The sequence below is a fragment of the Prionailurus viverrinus genome, chromosome A1, assembly GCF_022837055.1.
Source record: "Prionailurus viverrinus isolate Anna chromosome A1, UM_Priviv_1.0, whole genome shotgun sequence".
In the NCBI taxonomy this organism is placed as follows: Eukaryota; Metazoa; Chordata; class Mammalia; order Carnivora; family Felidae; genus Prionailurus; species Prionailurus viverrinus.
Genome location: NC_062561.1, coordinates 106,471,460 through 106,491,521, shown reverse-complemented (window position 1 = coordinate 106,491,521; position 20,062 = coordinate 106,471,460). Strand labels below are relative to the sequence as shown.

The 20,062-nt window shown below is 36.5% G+C and overlaps 1 protein-coding gene across 2 annotated transcripts in view; it reads left to right on the top strand.

Annotated features, from left to right (window-relative positions):
- FBN2 (fibrillin 2) overlaps positions 1-20,062 on the top strand; it is a 257,700-nt gene that overhangs the window by 77,976 nt on the left and 159,662 nt on the right. For both annotated transcript variants that reach the window (XM_047859972.1, XM_047859981.1), the window contains one exon: positions 7,140-7,265. In XM_047859972.1, coding sequence (XP_047715928.1) covers positions 7,140-7,265 — 126 coding nt within the window. The remainder of the gene's footprint in view (positions 1-7,139; positions 7,266-20,062) is intronic.

Sequence of the window (20,062 nt, the reverse complement as noted above, 5' to 3'; positions counted from 1 at the left end):
GATTAAGGAAATCACAAATCATAATGTCAGAGAACAGTAAATAAGCAATGATTATAATGAATCTGATACTCAGTGAAGTCAGACTAAAAGCTGAGGAAAGGAACTGAAAAAGAGATAAAACAAGAATTTTCTAAAATGGATAAGGCTATCAGTTTGTAGACTGGAAGACAGAAACCCTCAATAAAAATAGGAGATAAATGGAACACCTTGGCCTAATAAGAAAGAATAAGCAAGTTTTTTTTTAAAGGAAGTACCCAAACTGGTCTCCGACTTCTCTAGAGCAACTCATAGACCAGAAAACAGTGTGGCAGTGTCTGCAGACTTGTGAGGGGATGACCTCTGTTGATTTGATTTATATTTAAATGAAATTACTTGACTGTTTCTGTGGAGTGTAATGGGGGACCAGAATGGAAGCAAAACAAACAAACAAACAAACAAACAAAAGAAAAACAACAGTGTGAAAGTTGCTGCAGCAGTGATGAAGGGCGAGACCAGAATAGAGGCAGAGGGAAGACTGGACGCATATTTGGGAAGGAAACACTTGATACTGATGGAATCAAGTAAGATCAGTGGGAGGGAGATGGTGAGTCTGTCTCCTGCATCTGACTTTGACACCGGGATAAAGGATGATGACGTTTGTTGATTTCAGGACGATTCAGACAGAGAAGCATGCTGTGTTCTTTTCATTCCAAGTTCAGAGTCCTACAGGGAATAACTTAACTAATATTTGCTTGTTGGGATGATCACTTATTGAACATTTGAACTTTTGTGAATACATGATTAGTTATTCTGGCCGATTCACACTGTGTTGAGTGATTGCCATAATGCTCCATATTTGTCATATTCCAGGTACAGACAAAGCTATTCTCCAATTGTTGTTCTTAATGGCTGGCATTCATTTTTTTAGAAATACTAGTAATGTGTGAGTATCTATGGAGTATAGGGATGAAAACTTAAATTTAAAAAATGGATCTCATTTGGTGACAAAGTTAGAAAAACATGTGCTATTAAATATATAGTAATAGGAATTGGTCCTTAGTTCCCACAGACATAAATTAAATTTTTTATATACCTGTACCAGTGCACGCATTTTTCCATATTTTAATGTGAACTAAAAATAATACACCATCTAATACTTACATAATAAAATCAGTTTAATCTTTTAGGGCAAGTTTATTTAAAGAAGTTAGAGAATAAATGAGTTCATAAAATAGAATTACTATTACCTTGTTATATTATTTATAACTTTAATAGGCATACACTGAAGGGATTATATAAGGTTTTTTAAGTTTCAAAAGTTTTATCTAAATTCTAAACCTGAAACTAATATTACACTGTATGTTAACTAATTGGAATTTAAATTAAAACTTGAGTAAAAAATTAATTTTATTCTATGAAATCCTTACATGTTATTTGAAATTGTCCAACATTTAAAGAGTCAGTTTGTGCTTGAACAGAAAGAAAGAGCACATCTTTGAAATAGCGACAGAGGAAAACTAATCAGACATTAGTAGTTGCATATGCTAGCACTTTGAAGATGTAGAAAGAACATTTTGCATAGTTTGAAGATCTGAGGCTTGCTTTTTTGTTTCTATAGAGAGAAAATACTTGTGTATACTTCTAGGTTCAAGTTGATTATTTCTACAAGATTGCTTCAAAGTTACCTTTTTCATTTTAGTAATTAACTTTATCTAAAAGAAATTAATGCTGTATGGCTGCGTTGTCTAGGATACTTCAAAAACAAAGGTTTCATTTTTCCTTCTAGGAAAATACTTTTTAGGCAATTACAAAATAAACCCCGTAACATTGGTTTGCTTTTTCCTTTGAAAAATTACTGAATCTCCTAAATATGTAGTCAAAGATTTTATGAATACTATTAAGGGATTTATAGGTTTGGCCTCGTTTTTCAACTTATATCATGATATTCTTTCTCTGGTTTTATCTGCCAAGAAAAGAGGTTTCTAGGGATGTTTTATACCCCACTGTAATGAGGATGAAAATGTAGTACATTTTAAAAGTAATGTGGTTTGAAATGTTCTGAATTAAACAGTTCAGTATATAAATTTCTTGTTCTATATTCCATTCTAGTTGTTTTCTGTTTGGATCAGATATCCTTTAATAGGAAAACAAAATCTACTTTAATTTCAATATAAAAAACTTAGGACTTGTAAGTTTTTATAGACAGATAAAGTGAGGAAGAAATCATAAAGATGCTAAGCTCTTTTGTAGGCTTAAATTCTCTAATTTAGATACTCTAAGATATACCAAACTTGAGGACTTAGCAAAAACTAATAGGGCGAATCAATGTATACTGACTTACAGTTGTATCCACAAAATATTTTTTTTTTTTCCGATGCAAAAGCAAAAGAGCCTTTATTCGAGCTAGCTCGAGCTCAATCCCCTACCTGCACCGAGGCAGCGGTGAGATACCGGGGAGAGAGCTCCACAAAATATTTTTAATGAAAGTAAAGCAAGATTCAGAAGTGTGACCTTATTCTTGTTATATGAACAGACTGATGCTCTATGTTTGTGAGTAAAAGTCTCAAAGAACAGACCGCTGACGTATATCAGTGGTATCTCTTTAACTTTCTATTTTTCTGTCACTTTAAGGTTATTACAATGAACTTAGAGTATTTTTTAATTAAAGATATATTAATAAATATGTTATCCTATAGATTTTAATAGGTAGCGTAAATTTGTATAAGCTTATGTTTTTATATACAATTTTATATATTTTTAATATATTTAATATATTTTCTTTCTCATAACCCTGTGCTGAATTAGAAATTATTACCTTTCACAAAGAGAGAAATTAAGGGAAATTTACATGGATGTAAATGACAGATTAAAAAACTCCAAATCAAGAGTTTTCTCAATGCTTTCTAGTGTGTTAGCTGTATTTTTTTTTTTTTTTTTTTTTTTTTTGCTATGGACTCTTTTATCAAGTTGAGGAAGTTCCCTTGTATTCCCTTGGTTTACTGAGATTTTATGTGGTTCCACCATCTTGGTTCCTCCTCTAGAGTCTCCTGGTTTACTGAGATTTTAAAGGGGCACCTGGGTGGCTTAGTCATTTGAACATCCAGCTCTTGATTATGACTCAGGTCATGTATGATCCCTGTGAGGCCTGCTTAAGATTTTCTCTGTCTCCCTCTCTCCCTCTGTCCTTCTTCCCCACTTGCACTCTCTCTATAAAAAAAAAAAAATTAGTGTTGAATTTTGTCCCTTACTTTTTTCACATTATGATATGATCATGTGTTTTCTCTTTCTTAGTCAACATGTTAATATAATAAATTATATTGATTGATGTTTTTGAATGTTGAAGCAACCTTAAATTCCTGGCATTCACCTCACTTGGTCATGATTATTAATTTTTTTATATATTACTAAAATTGCCTTGCTAACAATTTTTGTGTGCCTATTCCAAAAATACATTATTCTGTTGTTTTCTTTTTTGTAACGTATTTGTCTGCTTTGGGGTCAGGGCTGTGCTAGTCCAACAAAATGGGTCTACCATTGTCCCCTTTTCTCTTTTTTGTAAGAATTTTTATAGAGCTGGTATTGTTTCTCCCTTAAGTATTTGAAAGGATTCAACAGCAGAGCCACCTCGGCCTGAAGTTTTCTTTGGACAAAGACTTTAAAGTATGAATTAAATTAACTTTAGTAGATGTAGGTCTGTTCAGATGATTTGTTCTTGAGTGAGCCTTGGTGGCTCTCTTTCAAGGAATTTGTACACTGTATCTAAATTGTTAAATTATTGCTACACAGTTATTCATACTACTTCCTTTGACCCTTTTAATCTCTATAGAATCTGTATTGATGTGCCCACTTTTATTCTTTAATACTGATCATTCATATCCCCATACTTTTTCTTGTTCTGTCTTGACAGACCTATCAGTTTAACTTGTATTTCCAGAGAGCCAGGTTTTGGAGTCACTGATTATCTCTGTTGTTCAACCGTGTTCTGTTTTATCATTGTTTTCTTGCTTCTGTCTACTTTAGGTTTAATTTGCTCTTCCTTTTTCAAATGTCTTAATGTAAAAACTCAGGTAACCAATTTTAAGGACTTTGTTCTTTTGGTAAAACAAGCATTTTAATGCTACATATTTATCTCTTAGCACCGCTTTTGGCTGCATCCCACAAATTTTGATATGCTGCATTCTAAATTTTCATGTGATTTCTTCTTTGAACCATGGATTATTTCAGAATATTTTGTTTAAATTTCAGATGTTTGAGGTATTCCAGCTGTTTTATATTATTAACTTCTAGTTTAACCCTGTTATGTTTAGAGAAATACTATGTATGATTTTAATTTTTTTATATTTAATGAGTCTTTTTTACATGGCCTCAGAATATAGTATGTCTTGGTAAATATTCAGTGTGTAAAAATAACATATATTCTGCTAACGTTGGGTGGGGAGCTCTACAAACATGAACTAGGACAAGTTGGTTGAAAGTATAATTCAGTCTTATGCATCCTTGCTGATTTTCAGCAATTCAGTTAGTTGCTACGGAATGTAATTCCAGTTGTAATTGGGGGTTTGTCTGTTTCTTTTTTCAGTTCTGTCACTTTTTGTTCTGGGTGCTTAACATTTTATAAGCAGTGTATATATGTAATGTGAATTATTTTTTAAATGTTTTATTTATTTTTATTTGGGGGGGAACGGGCAGAGAGGGAGGTAGAGAGAATCCTAGAGGCCCACGTGGGGCTCGAACTCATGAACCATGAGACCCTGACCTGAGCCAAAATCACAAGTTGGACTCTAACCAACTGAGCCATCCAGGCTCACACTAATTCAGTGTGCATTATTGTGTCCTCTTAATGAGTTGACCTCTTTGTCATTATGAAATATCCATCTGTATCCCTGGTAACAATTCTTGTTCTGTTGAATACTTTACATAATAGTAACTTAACCACTTCAGCATTCTTTTGATTGAGCATATGATACATCTTTTCAGCCATTTACTTGTTAAGCTGTCTCTGTAAAAGTGGGTTTCTTGTAAGCAGTGTAAAATTACATCTTCTTATAAATCAAATATGAATGCCTCAGCCTTTAATTAAATTGCTAATGCCATTTAAATTTCAGATAATTATCAGTTTTACTGATTTTAAAGCTATTATCTTACTATTTTTTGTCTTTTTTGTCCCACCTATTATTTATTCATCTTTGCCTCAATTAGAGTCTAGTTTAGTATTTAATTTTTATCTCCTTAATGGGATTATTAGCTGTATTTTTTAAAAATTATCAAATGTTAGTTTTATTTACAATTGTAACATTTAGTGTTTGTCTTTACATATACAACTTATTATAGCCTATATTCAAATATTAATATGCCACTTCACTTACAGTGTAATAATTTTATGACCATAGTCTTCTCTTTCTGCCTTCAATCTTTCATGCTATTGTGGTTATACTATTTAATTCTATGTATTTTATAACCTTCAAAATGCATTATTATCATTTTGCTGTTGTTATTTTCACCAACCTATTATCTTTAAGTCTATTTAAAAAATAAAAAATGTCTTTTAAATTTATCAACATGTTTAGTATTTTCAGTGCTTTTTGTTTTTTGTGTAGACCATAATTTCCATGTCATTTTCATGTTTCCTGAAGAACTTCTTTTAACATTTCTTTTAACATTTCAGACTTCTTTTGTCTGAAAGTCTTTATTACAGTTTCTTGAATTTCATTTGTCAATATTAAGAATTTTGGTTCCTAAATGGATGAAACTAATTGCTTGAAAGATGAGGAAGATAATTGTCATATTTAAAGCAGAAAGTTTTAAATTTATAATATGTATGACACTACTAACTTAAAGGAATACATGTACCACAGTGCTTACAGCAGCATCATCAACAAATTATGGAAAGAGCCCAGATGCCATCAGACTGATGAGTGGATAAAGATGTGGTCTACACACACACACGCACACACACACACACACACGCACACACACACACATACACACATACACACACTGGAGTATTACTCATCCATCAAAAAGAATGAAATATTGCCATTTTCAACAATGTGGATGGAGGTAGAGAGCGTTATGCTAAGTGAAATAAGTCAGAGAAAGACAAATACCACATGGTTTCACTCTTATGTGGAATTTAAGAAAGAAAATAAATGAACATAGAAGGGGAAAAAAGAGAGGCAAACCAAGAAACAGACTCTTAACTATAGAGAACAAACAGGATTACTGGAGGGAAGGCGGGGGTGGGGGGGGAGGAGATGAGTTAAATAGGTGATGGCAATTAAGGAGGACACTTGATGAGCACTGTGTGATGATGTAATTCTACACCTGAAACTGATATTACACTGTATGTTAACTAATGGGAATTTAAATAAAAACAAGAAAAAGTAAGAATGTGACAAACTCATTATAACAGTGTTTAAGGGATACGAACAGGTAACTTCCATATGAAGAAATCTAAAAGCTAACATGCATAGAAATGAACAATTAAAGAAGTGAAAACTAAAATTAATATCCCTTTATAATTATTACACCAAAGAAAATTAGGATACTGGATATTTATGTCATGTGTTAGCAGGGAAGAGAAAACTCAAGTGTCCTCATGGACAACAGGGGTGTGGGAACTACTTATCGGTGTACAGATTGTTGGTGGTATGAAGGCGTTCTGACTGTTGAGCACTATATTCATGTTGGATGTATATATACTCTGATTTAGTAATTCTGCCCTGAGTTGACAGCAAAGGGATGAAGAGTCTTTTTAAGTCTTCACAGTCTGTACTCAACTCCATAAAGAGACATGGTAGGGACTTTCATTGTATCATGTGCTGAGGTGGTGAGAAGCCGGAGGTATACTGTGTACCCATCAACAGGAGAGGGAACACGTCCAAAAGTGTTCTGCAGCAAATCTAAGCAAGAGATTGGTTGTCCACATAACAACAAGGATGGATTTTCAAAATAAAATTCCAGAATAAACTATCAAGAACGAAAATGAGATTTATAACATACATGATTTATATAAGTTAAAATATATGCTTACAAAAGGGGCCCGTTCCCCTTACACCATTCTCTTGAGAACAGCTCAACTTTTTCTGTACATTAAAGAAATACATATAAATATTCTGAAAATTAGTGGTATCTATGTTCACAGTCCTTTCTTCCCGCAGATGTTGATGAATGCCAGGCTATTCCTGGCATATGCCAGGGAGGAAACTGCATCAATACAGTGGGCTCTTTTGAATGCAAATGCCCTGCTGGCCACAAGCAGAGTGAAACTACCCAGAAATGTGAAGGTGAGTGTCTCTACTTTGGGGGACATGTCTGTCTTACTGATGACTCTGAATCCAGTAAAGTCGTAACTTCATTTTGAATTTTGGAAGAATTTAATCAGAATTACAATTTTTTAATATGAAAATAAAGGCATAGATGTTAGAATAGTTTTGTCGTGGTTTTTATATATATATTTTAAGTCTATTTATTTATTTTGAGAGAGACAGAGACAGCACTAGTGGGGGAGGGGCAGAGAGAGAAGGAAAGACAGAATCCCAAGCAGGCTCCATGCTACCCACCCATGCTGCTGGTGCAGAGCCTGATGCGGGGGGCTCGAACTCACTAAATCTGGATATCATGACCTGAGCCGAAACCAAGAGTCCGACACTTAACCCACCGAAACACCCAGGCACCCCCTTGGTTTGTGTATTTAATGGGCTTGATTTGGAAAGAGCCAATGAGCAATTTACAAGGGGTATGTTATCTCAGTTTCTTTGTTGCAGTGGAAATGGGAATAATCCAGCCTTTTATATTTTTCCTTAATAAGGTCGTTTTCCACTGTATTTACAAAATTATGTCAAAGATTAAAATTCTGAGTGAAGTACAATGTCCTGTGTTAAATGATGCATTAGAAGGTGGCACTCTGTCCTATATTATAAAATAAGTATTTGGATTTTTTATTGAATATTGTTTCTTGGTGGCTGCCAAATTAAAAAAAAAAAAACGATATTTAATTGACTAAGAATTTGGAAATACCACAACAGGTATTCTGTGAAAGAATAGCTTACTCAAATAAAGATCTCAAAAATTAATAATTTTGTGTAATGTGATTATTATATTCAGTGTGAATTGAATGTAATTTTGAAATGTGCACTCCATAAGCATTCCTCAAATAGACTAAAATCACTTGTTAAATTTACATGTGATCAAAAGTTTTATCACTATTAGAAAATTCAGGAAGCTTCTAAAGGTATCTAGCTTTCCTAACATGGATACTTAGAATAATGTATACGTCTAGTAGTATTGAAATATAATGCTTATCTTTAGAATTACTACTTACATCAATTTATTTCCATTAAGATAGTTTTCTGAAGACAAATATTATGTTTATTCTAATTTTTTGTGACATAAGCCTTGTCTACTGAAAGTTTAGAAAAAATTGCTTCCAGAAATTGGTTTTTGGCACTCTGGCTTACCTGAGGTAGATAAATGTGAATCTGAAGTTACATGGGAAATTCAGTAAATTGAAACTTTATTCTGTATGCCTGCTATGATCTTATGTGGAAGTATTTTTCGAGTTATGTACACTAAAAGTAGAGAATATATATTATAGTTGCTTCCCGCGAAGAAATTGTCACAAGTTTATTTAGACCCATTTACCTTCAGTAACTAAACTCAACTCAGCTTCTAGTGTACATAATTAAGTCTTCTAATCTTTCCCTTTCCAAAAGGCAGTATTTGGGTTTTGGTTTTTTTTGTTGCTTAGTTATAAAAAGTCTTATCCTTCTTTGTAGGGAAAAAAAATGGGAAAATGGTAAAATCTAAAGTTTAATTATAGAAGACAAACAGGAATACCAACTGTTTTATTGGACAAGAGGTAGAGGCAAACCGAACCAGAGGCCTGGGTATCCATGCTATGATTTCCACACCAGAAATCATAATTTCATGAACCCAGGGGAAACATATCATTCTATGTTTTATATTTGCCCTGTTGCCTTTCTAGTTCTGCTTTAAGTTAATCTTTACAATTTTATATATTTTATATCATTATGACTTAGTTTCATTCTCCCCCAAAAGACAAGGTAGTAAAATGTGGTTAATTATTTTTAAAAAACCAATAAATTCGGGGCGCCTGGGTGGCTCAGTCGGTTGAGCGTCCGACTTCGGCTCAGGTCACGATCTTGCGGTCCGTGAGTTCGAGCCCCGCGTCAGGCTCTGGGCTGATGGCTCAGAGCCTGGAGCCTGCTTTGAATTCTGTGTCTCCCTCTCTCTCTGCCCCTCCCCCGTTCATGCTCTGTCTCTCTCTGTCTCAAAAATAAATAAAATGTTAAAAAAAAACCAATAAATTCTCTCTGAAACTCTGAGGAAGAAGAACGTCCATGTAGTTTATGTTGCTTCAATACAATATTGATAACCAAAGTCTGCCTGTTTGGAAAGGTTAAGAAAAATACTTGGCAGATGGGGAAATTATCTAAGCGAGCATAGGAATTGGACTAGTGAGTTGGGGACCTGCATAAGGTCTGGGTTATATTGCTGTGTCCCTGCTACTTCTTGTATATCCTTCCTGGCTTCTTTTGGGGTTATTTTATGACTTTTGTCATTCTGCTTCACCTTTTGCTTCTGAAATACTATCCAAACAAGATGCAAGGGTCGTGGACTTAGGAGCAAAGACAGGGTTTGATTATAGGTGAGAAGGCACAGCCACTGACTGATGAAAGTGGTTGTGACATTTTCCCATTAATCATCCTACAATGTATTTCTTCTTAGTTGAAAATAGAGTGAGCCTTTTCTACATCACATTTCATCAAAACAACATATAGAGCCAAGGCAGAGTTTGGAGAGAGACAGTGCAACTCTTTATTCGCACTTGTCTATGTTCTTTAGGAAAGGGGGCTGTTGATGTAATGTAGGCACCACCCAGAGCCTGAGTCCAGTCCTCTCCTTTCTTACTTCCTGCCCAGACAGCCAAATCCACTTAGCCATTGCCCAGAAAGAATTATGTGATTTAATATTTGGGATTGGTGGGGAATAGCAGAATTGGAAGAAGTGGTGATTAGAATTTGAAAACTAAAGGTTTTATGAAGCCTTTACTTTGTGTATAAGTCCTATTTATTTGGATATGTCTTAAAAGTAACTATTATCAATTTTCCTTAAGTAATAGTGTTCTTTTATGCAAAATATCAAGTGGTATTTCCTTACATAAAACTATTTAATGTAATTGGTAGCATAATGTATCTGGAAAGACAGTAAACTATTGCTACACTCAGCAACAGCTTTGAATTACTGTCAGTTTATGTACAGTTTATACAGTGTCAGTGTAAAATGTTGACATGAATGTAAAGTTAGTAATTGCCCTAAATAAAAATGTAACCATAGCAATTACTTTTGACCCACTGTCAAAGGTAAGATATTTTAGTTTTCTATGTGGATTATAATGTGAGCATAAAACATAGTAGTACTGGAAGATTTACGTGAAAATGATACCCTTGCTATTTCTCTTTAGCACATATTCTGTTTCTATTCATACAGCAATGAAATTCTCTAAAGAAATATTTTTTTCAATCTTTAAGTTACTGGGTCTGTTCAGAAATAAGAAAGGGGCACCTGGGTGGCTCTGTTGGTTAAGCATCCAACTTCAGCTAAAGTCATGATCTCATGGTTTATGAGTTCCAGTCCCTTATGAGGGTCTGTGCTGATAGTGCGGAGCCGTCCTGGGATTCTCTCTCTCTCTCTCTCTCTCTCTCTCTCTGTCTCTCTCTCAAAAAAAAAAAAAAAAGAGAGAGAGAAAAGAAATAAGAAAGGTAACCAACATTTTGAATCTGAGTGATTTGGGGAAATGGTGGCTGCATTAACAGCAAAGTGAGCTTATTAACTTTAAAAAATTGTGTTACTGTTCTGTTTTGTTTTTTGGTGTGTATCTGTTTGTTGACCATTGGGTAAGATCCTTGAGGGAAAAAAACTCTGTCTTGTTTATTGCTGTATCCCAGAGCCTGGAACTTCTGCTGCTATATTGCAGAGGCTCCAAAAAAAAAATATGTATTGAGTAATTGGGAGTAGGTTGTATAATCAGTTAATTTCCTTGACTTGGGTTGAATGTGCAAGAAGGTAAAATATGGGGCCAGAGTTAAAATTGTGTTTGGAAAGAGGCCAGTGTTCCTTATTATGGGAATTTCGCCTTCATTTGACTTTTTTTTTCATTTTCTTAATAATCTTATTTTGCTCTGGTTGCCATTCGGAGACAAAGAGCATACATGTGAAGTGCAATTTGGCATTTTTAGACCTTTGTGTCATTGTCCCTGTTGATCATATGCAGGTATTACTTCGAAGGTCAGGGACCTTCCCTGTCTATTTAAAAGAAAGAACTGTCTTCTGCTTGTTCATTGGGATGTCTTCTTAACTAAAATCTTATCCTGAAAGGCTTGTCCTGCTGAATATTTAAGTTTGGACATACATAGTTTGTACCAAAGTAGAAAAAAAAATGGTGGGCTGGCCTTCATCTCCTGAGTCAGTGTCTGAAATACATGACTCAGTATCTGTCTTGAGGCTTCTTTTCGTTTTATATCATTGGCTGGGTGGGTTCTCATACTTGACTGAGAGCCCAAAGCAGAAAGGAGTATTCATTTCTGTGTGTGTGTGTGTGCGTGTGTGTGTGTGTGTGTGTGCGCGCGCGCGTGCCTGTCTTGTCTGTCTGTCTAAGGGAGAATCCATTATTTCCCCTCTTCACTCACTTAAGGTCCCAGATTCAGTTTAGCCCCTCAGGTCTACTGAAGTCAAGTTGTATTTCTCCTGGGCCACTTTGGCTCCAAAATCTTTTCCCAGTTCGGTTGTACAGCGGGGAAAATGATCTGTTGTTGGAATAAACTATTTCTTCACATCCAAAGGGAAGGTTTTTTCGCTTACTTTATTCAGAGATTCATTCATCCAAATAACCATTTAATTTAAATGGAGAAGAGAAGTCGCACACATCACTATAACATGGAAGCGTATGTTAGAAGGGCCCAGTAGTTTTCTTTTTTATAATGAAATACGTTACTCTGAATTTCAGTCCACTCGGAGAAAGCGCAGGTAGATGCCAGATGTCCTTGTATGATCCCCGCCTTCCAGACTATACCTTCGTTAACATTCTCTGAGCTACTTACTCTTTCCTGGCTTAAATGGAAGGCAGGAAAATAGCATCATTGTATTGGAAAGCTTCCCTTCAATGGCTCTTTATATGTCAAATAGTTGTTTGCAATTTATTCTGAAGAGTCTTCAGCTTTGTTCCATTACCACAGCACTTCACTGTTTGAGATTTGTGACAACAAATATATTTATTTATGCTCATGAAACTCATGAAACTCATTGGCACAGTATCCTTAGTTGCAGTTCCAACTCTGCTTTGATAAACCATGGAAAGTAATCTTCTGTCCCGAACTAAAAAGTGCTTTCTTTTACTCACATTACCAAAAATGTGTTAACTTGAAAATAAATAATTAATAGATTCATTGACTGTTTTCCAACAGGGAAACTACATATTAAAATTGATATTTGAATAGGGGGCTTGTAAACACTGGAAGCACATAAAACTTTTTAAGTCATCAATTAAGAAACCACAAAACTATCCTTTTAAAATCCTTTTTGGAGGGGCGCCTGGGTGGCTCAGTCGGTTAAGCGGCTGACTTTGGCTCAGGTCACGATCTCGTGGTCTGTGAGTTCGAGCCCCATGTCGGGCTCTGTGCTGACAGCTCAGAGCGTGGAGCCTATTTCAGATTCTGTGTCTCCCTCTCTCTCTGACCCTCCCCTGTTCATGCTCTGTCTCTCCCTGTCTCAAAAATAAATAAAACGTTAAAAAAAATTTTAAATCCTTTTTGGGGAGCCTGTGTGGTTCAGTTGGTTAAACATCCAACTCTTGGGGCGCCTGGGTGGCTCAGTCGGTTAAGCGTCCGACTTCAGCTCAGGTCGCGATCTCGCGGTCCGTGAGTTCAAGCCCCGCGTCGGGCTCTGGGCTGATGGCTCAGAGCCTGGAGCCTGCTTCTGATTCTGTGTCTCCCTCTCTCTCTGCCCCTCCCCTGTTCATGCTCTGTCTCTCTCTGTCTCAAAAATAAATAAACGTTAAAAAAAAAATTTAAAAACAAAAACAACAAAAAAAAAACATCCAACTCTTGATTTCGGCTCAGGTCACGATCTCACAGTTTATGAGTTTGAGCCCCAGTTTCGGTCTCTGCACTAAAAGTGCGGAACTTGCTTACGATTTTCTCTTTCCCTCTCTCTCTCTGCCTTTCCCCTCTTCTCTCTCTCTCTCTGTCTCTCTCTCTGTCTCTCTCTCTCTCTGTCTCAAAAATACATAAACTTTAACAAAATCCTTGGGGTGCTTGGGTGGCTCAGTCAGTTGAGTGACTTTGGGTCCTGTCATGATCTCACAGTTTGTGGGTTCGAGCCCTTCATCGGGCTCTGTGATGACAGCTCAGAGCCTGGAGCCTGCTTCGGGTTCTGTGTCTCCCTCTCTCTCTGCCCCTCCCCTGCTCACACTTTGTCTCTCCCTGTCTCAAAAATGAATAAACATTAAAAAAAAATAAACAAAAATCCTTAAAAAACTTACAACACTATAGTTAAAACATAAATTCTCCCTCCCGTAAATAAAAAAGCCAGGTTGTTAAACCAAACCTACTTTATGCACCATAACAAATAAGTTATTCCTCTATCACAGTACTTTTTTACCTTGTATTTTAAATATTTTTATTGTCTGATTGCCAGCAGAGTATATGTAGCACCCAAATATGTGAATTAAAGTTAGTATTTATGGAGCACTTAGTATGTTACAGATAACACTTAAGCCACTTTAAGTGGGTTTTCTTGTTAAATTATCAATACAGTGGTGTGAGGTTAGTTGCTATCATTAACCCACCGTACAGATGAGGAAACTGAAGCCCAGAGAAGTTAAATAACTTTGTGGAAGTTATGTGGTTTAGAAACTGCAGAACCGGGATTCTACCCTGCTAGATTTACTCAAGTTTTCACTCAGCTAGAGGGGTTGAATGAACAAGGGGGAATGACCAGGCAGCACATACTTCGGCCCACAGGTCGCATTTACAGGGGGAATCTCGTGGAATCAGAAACAGCAACAGCATTGTGGTTCTCTTCTTTGTTCGTTGCATGATGTGGTAGTGCGTGCAGTCCAGCAAGGCCAGAATTAGACCCACTTTAGTGATCTTGGCCCTCCTGTGGAGTTTGGGTGGTCAGAAGTAGCATCATCTCTCTCTTTTGATACAATAAAGGCTGAAAAAATATGGAACCTTGACCTTCAAGTCTGTTTCTTGTCCTCAGCCTTCATGAGTGGTGAACCTTCCCTTTGTGCATCAGGGTTCGGGGCCTCAGACTTGAGACTGCAGATGCATGGCCTGACGGTTCCCTGGCTCCAGCCCTCATCCACCGTCTCAGCCCTCTACCAGGATTGGCCAGTTTAAGTGCTCACGTGTGGCTGGTTTCCATGGAGCCTCTGGGGAGCCTCCCAAGGGCTGATTCTTGAAAAACTTAACTTCTCTCTAATGGGTGTTTTACTGCCTCTCATGGGTGCTGTATTAGCTATTTAGTCCATGGGTTTTTGCTCTGTATTCTGTTCATTAAAATGAAAATTTACTGTGTACCGCTGTACTAAAATACCCTAGTTACCATGACTTCAGAATTGAAGATTCATCTTAAACGAACCAAAGATATAACTATCAGCAGAATAAACAGTGGGGTTAAAAACAATCATGAGAATTTTTATATTGTTTTAGATCTGAGAAAGCATTATGTAGTAGGTTATTTCACCTAAAAACCATGTGGTATAGATCAGTAATTTCAGCTACAGAAAATATAAATTGCATGGCAATAATAGAAAAAATAAGTGCTACAAGCAAGAATAAAAGGCAAATGATAAACAGAGAAAAACATTTGCAACTTGTAACACAAAGACAAATTTTTCTAATACATAAGTTCTCCAAATCATTAAGAAAAATATCTAATAAAATTGTTCAAGGATATGAACTGACTATTGATAAGGGCAATACCAGTGACTGTTAAATACCCAGAAACATGCTTGTCCTTACTTAGAATAAGAAAGTGCAAAATAAAACTGAGATACCATGTTTACCTATAAGCTTGGATAAAATGAAAATTCTAATGTAAAACTATTTTTTAATGTTTGTTTGTTTGTTTATTTATTTATTTATTTATTTATTTATTTATTTATTTATTTATTTTTGAGAGAGAAAGAGAGAGACAGAGACAGAGACAGAGCATGAGCAGGGAAGAAGCAGAGAGAGAGGGAGACACAGAATCTGAAGCAAGCTCCAGGCTCTGAGCTGTCAGCACGGAGCCCGACACTGGGCTCGAATGCACCAACTCTGAGATCATGATCTGAGCTGAAGTCTGACACTTAACTGACTGAGCCACCCAGCCCCTCTAATATAAAACTATTAATTAAGGTTTTGGGAAACAGATACTCTCACAAATTCCTGACAAGAGTATAAAGTTGGTATGACCTCTGTAGAGAGCAATTTAGAATTATCTGTCAAAATTACAAATGTATTTAACATTTAACCTATAAATTTTATTTTTTTTAAGTTTAAAAAAAAGTTTTAATTTGTTTTTGAGAGAGAGACAGAGCACAAGCAGGGGAGGGGCAGAGAGAGGAGACACAGAGTCTGTGATGCAAGCTCCGAGCCCAACTCAGGGCTCAAACTCCTGAACCACAAGATCATGACCTGAGCCAAAGTCAGACACTTAACCGACTGAGCCACCCAGGCACCCCTAACCCATAAATCTTAATTCTAAGAATTTATCCTCAGTCAAGGATTTTGACTATTTATACTCAGTCAAGAAATGATGGACTTACAAGATTATCCCTCCTGTCTTTTTTGTAATAGCAAAATGTGGTAACATACACATGATAGTAAACTGATTAAATTCTAAAGCATGTACATGCTTCTGTACTGCTTCTGTACTTCTTCTGAAGTGGAAGATATTCATCCTTAAAAAATAAAAAAAACCGTTGTGGACACTTTACATGTTGATATAAAAGTGTGATTAAGACATATTGTTGCATGGCAAATGACAGTTGCAAAACGTTTTCATTGAAAAGAGTATATTTGTGTGTGCTTGTGTTTGCCTATTTATACACAGAATGCTCATGGAAGGATATTAGAAAATTGGCATCATTCAATATTTTGAGGGTGAAAACATTTTGGGGGAGCAAGAGATGGTCAAGAGACTTCTCATTGGGTGCTCTGGCGTAAGTTTTTTACTTTAACCATGTAAATGTATCCCTTATTCAAAAAAATTAGCAGAGATGAAGGTGACAAGAAGCCTCATTTATTTGTTATCTTCCTTGTTAAGCTTTCAACACATTCCTGTAGCAAAACTCTGGTGTCCTTCCTGGTGGGCTGGAACAGTGCACACAGACCTGTTAGAGTGTTGTCACGGGGCATTGCAGCCTCTGTTCCTTGGAGCACTAAATATGTCCACGTACATTACACACTGCCACACAGATGATATATGCATTTCTAATACTTACTGATGAGAAATAAAAATCTAGGATTTGAGCAGAATTACACTTGATCTGAAAACTATTACTTTTGCAAATCAGTAAATCTTTAGGAGCCCTGAATGAAATGTATTTGGCTTTAACAGTTCTCTCATTAATTGCTGTTCAGGAAAAAAAAATGTCATTGAAATATGTTTAGTGGCTGGAAATAGAAGTAAAATCTCAAGACAGAGGTACGTCAGAAATGATAATCACAGTGAGGCTGATTAAAATTTGCTTTTGGCCAAAATAAAAGCATTATTTAAAAGAGTATATAGGATAGTCTATTGTGAAGAAAGGAGATGTTCTTAAATCACCTAAAATAAAAATCCGGTAAAATTCTGGTCATCAAATTGCAAATGAGCTACATGGCTCAGTGAAATTAGAACTTCACTTCATGGCTCATTGAAATTAGGTATCAAAACACAGGCTGCTCCTTTGCAATTATGTGGGTTAGGACTTTCAAAGTATAAAACAGACAAATTTTCCTCTACTCTATGGTGTTTGCATTTGTTTATTTCAGAGATTTTTCTCTGGCTCTGTCTCTGTATTTGCCTCTGTTTCTGTCTGTCTCTCAAATATATACACACATATACAGACACCTATTTATGTGTGTGTGTGTGTGTGTGTGTGTGTGTGTGTGTGTGTGTGTGTTCTTTTCTCAGGTGCACACAATTATACTAATCATAGTATTTGTTTCATGACATAATCTCATTATTCTACTCATAGCCTGCTTTTATTTGGTTAAATATCTTCAGTTATTTAATATGCACCAAAAAAACCACCAAAAACAAAAGGTTCTGGAACAGGACAATTAACTGCATGTATCCATGGTACTACCTCCCTGCTCCCACAACATAACCATCACCTTGAATCCAGGATTCCACATTTTCTTTTGTTTTTAGATACTTTTATTACACCTATAGATACTCCATTTAGTATTATTACTATTATTTCAGGTTTTTAACATTTCTTTAATGTATTCATTTTTGAGGGAGAGAGAGAGAGAGAGCGAGCGCACAAGCAAGGGAGGGGCAGAGAGAGAGGGAAACACAGAATCTGAAACAGGCTCCAGGCTCTGAGCTGTCAGCACAGAACCCAATGTGGGGCTCAAACTCACGAACCACGAGATCATGACAGAAGCCAGTCAGATCCTTAACTGAGCCACCCAGGATCCCCTATTTCAGGTTTTTAAACATTATCAAAAAAAGTTTAGTACTGTGTGAAACTTGCTCTTTTCACTTAAATATTAAGGTTTTTAAAAATGTGTATTTATTTATTTTGAGAGAGAGAGGGAGACAGAATCCCAAGCAGGCTCCACACTGGCAGCAGGGAGCCGGGTGGGGGGCTTGAACCCATGAACCGTGAGATCATGACCTGAGTGCAAATCAAGAGCTGTATGCCTAACCAGCTGAGCCACCCAGGCTCTTAATATTATAATGATACAATTCATGTATATTGTTGCATGCTTTTCTAGTTCATCTTTAAGGTGAATAACCCGTTATATCCTATTATGTGGATATGCCTTAGTGTGTTTATCTGCTTACGCACTGGCGGGCATCGTTCCCTGGTTCTTTCCGTTGTGGATATTGGCCCGCATACTTGCAGACACATATACTCTGTATGCTCTCTACACTGCTCTCCTGGGTATCTCCTTCAACGTAGAGCCTCGTGTTTCCCCTGGTTTGCTCAGCATGGACAGAGCTACACCATGGATTCAGGGTCACTTCGATTTTTCAGAGGGATATTTATCCTCTTTTTTGATCCAGTTATTTTTGAAAGGTGACTTATTTACATTTGTATTACGATTGATGTATGTGTAACCAGCTTAGGTCACAGCAGTGGTGGCATGCTGGAGCCTTGTTCTGGCTTGCTGTTGCTCGGTGAAACATAGATTGGGAAACATAGAGCCTAATACTCTGCAAATTAGGGTGACCTCCATCTCTTCCCAGCTCTGTGTCTTACCCAGCACTCCACCCACATTGGCTGAGAAGCACCTGTTGAGTGATCCAGTGGTCCTCCCCTGGCTCATAGGGCTAACTCATTCTTCTAGATTGATCTTTAGGTCTCTTCCATGTGGTTTTGGGCTCCTTATATAGATTAAAGAATCATACAGGAGAAACAAAGCTACTGCAAACATTTCTGTATCTTTTGTATTTGTTTTTGTTTCGTAAATATTACAGTTTATCTACATTTCCCCAGAACACGTACAAAGCATTACCAACTCTGGAACACAGCACTCTCCTGACTGCAGCTTTCTGTATTCAGTCTTATTTTTAAGACACATCAAGAAAAGAGATGGAGACTGTAACTGCCTAACTTCTCCTTGAGAACAGGGTTGCTTCTGAGCAGTGCCAGGAAACTGGCAAAGATTGTTAAAACTCATCTTCCTCACCTTAGTCCCCAGCCTTCCCACTCCCAGCTCCCCACACTCTCACCACTAGGAGCAAAATTAGGATTTTGTTTTTTAAACACAGGGACAATAATGGAAACTTCTTTTTGGTTATGTCCTAGTGATGCCTCGGTGCCTACAACTCAATTGTCTTCAACTCCTCATTGTAAGTTTTGCTTCCCAAGCAGGTCCTCATAATCTGATTTTCAGACACTTTGCACAGTGCCTTTTAATATTTTTTTTTTTTTGAGAATCAAAGCCTATCTGCATTTGTCACTCTTTCCTGTGTGTGCTAGGCAAAAGTGACATTCATCACAGTTGGTGTCTCTCTTTTCCTGTTAAAATAGACTGTTACTTGTCATCAGATGAATTGGTAGTAAATGTTATTCTCATTAAGGAATCTGGTTTTCAGGGTGTTTCCATCTTGGGAGGCAGAGCGTTGAGTAGCTTAGAAATTTGGAGCAGATATTTGAAGAGTTAAAGTCTAAAATAGAAATCTGAAGCATTTATGCTTTTATAAACCATTTGGGAAGGGCATAGTGACCAGTTGCCAGAACTGCATTGGCATTTCCAGGTTTGACTTTTAGAAAGCCCCTGTGTGTCTCATATGTGGAAAACAGCACATCCAAGAAAGTGTGACCAGTGGGAAAGAGCGATATAGGCATCTAGGTGAGCAGCCAAACAGCAGTCCAGAGCTGACATTTGAGGCAAAATTAGCACCTATCACTTTCTCGTATATTTATCACAAGTTGCCAGCCTACACTCTTTCAGTTTCTTCCCACAAATGATTTTCGCTATAAAAACACATGCATTAAATATCTTGGACACTACCTTGACAGTCTTAGCTGACAGTGGTATTTCCTAGGCAGTTCCTGAAGTGACATCACTCCCTAATTTCAACTTAAAGAAGATGGTTTACATGGAAAGTGGCACACATAGTTTTCTGTGAAAGCCTGGAGGAGAAAGAGTTCTTTATTTGAAGCACAGTGGGTAACATCATTTTTATGACCATGAGGTCTGTGAAAAAAAAAAATACGTATTCCAAAAGAAAATCATCCAACGACAACAGAATAACCTTTAGCATGTGACTAGCGTGGTGAATCAAAATTAAGAATATTTAGATCACATTAAAAAAAATTTTTTTAACATTTATTTATTTTTGAAAC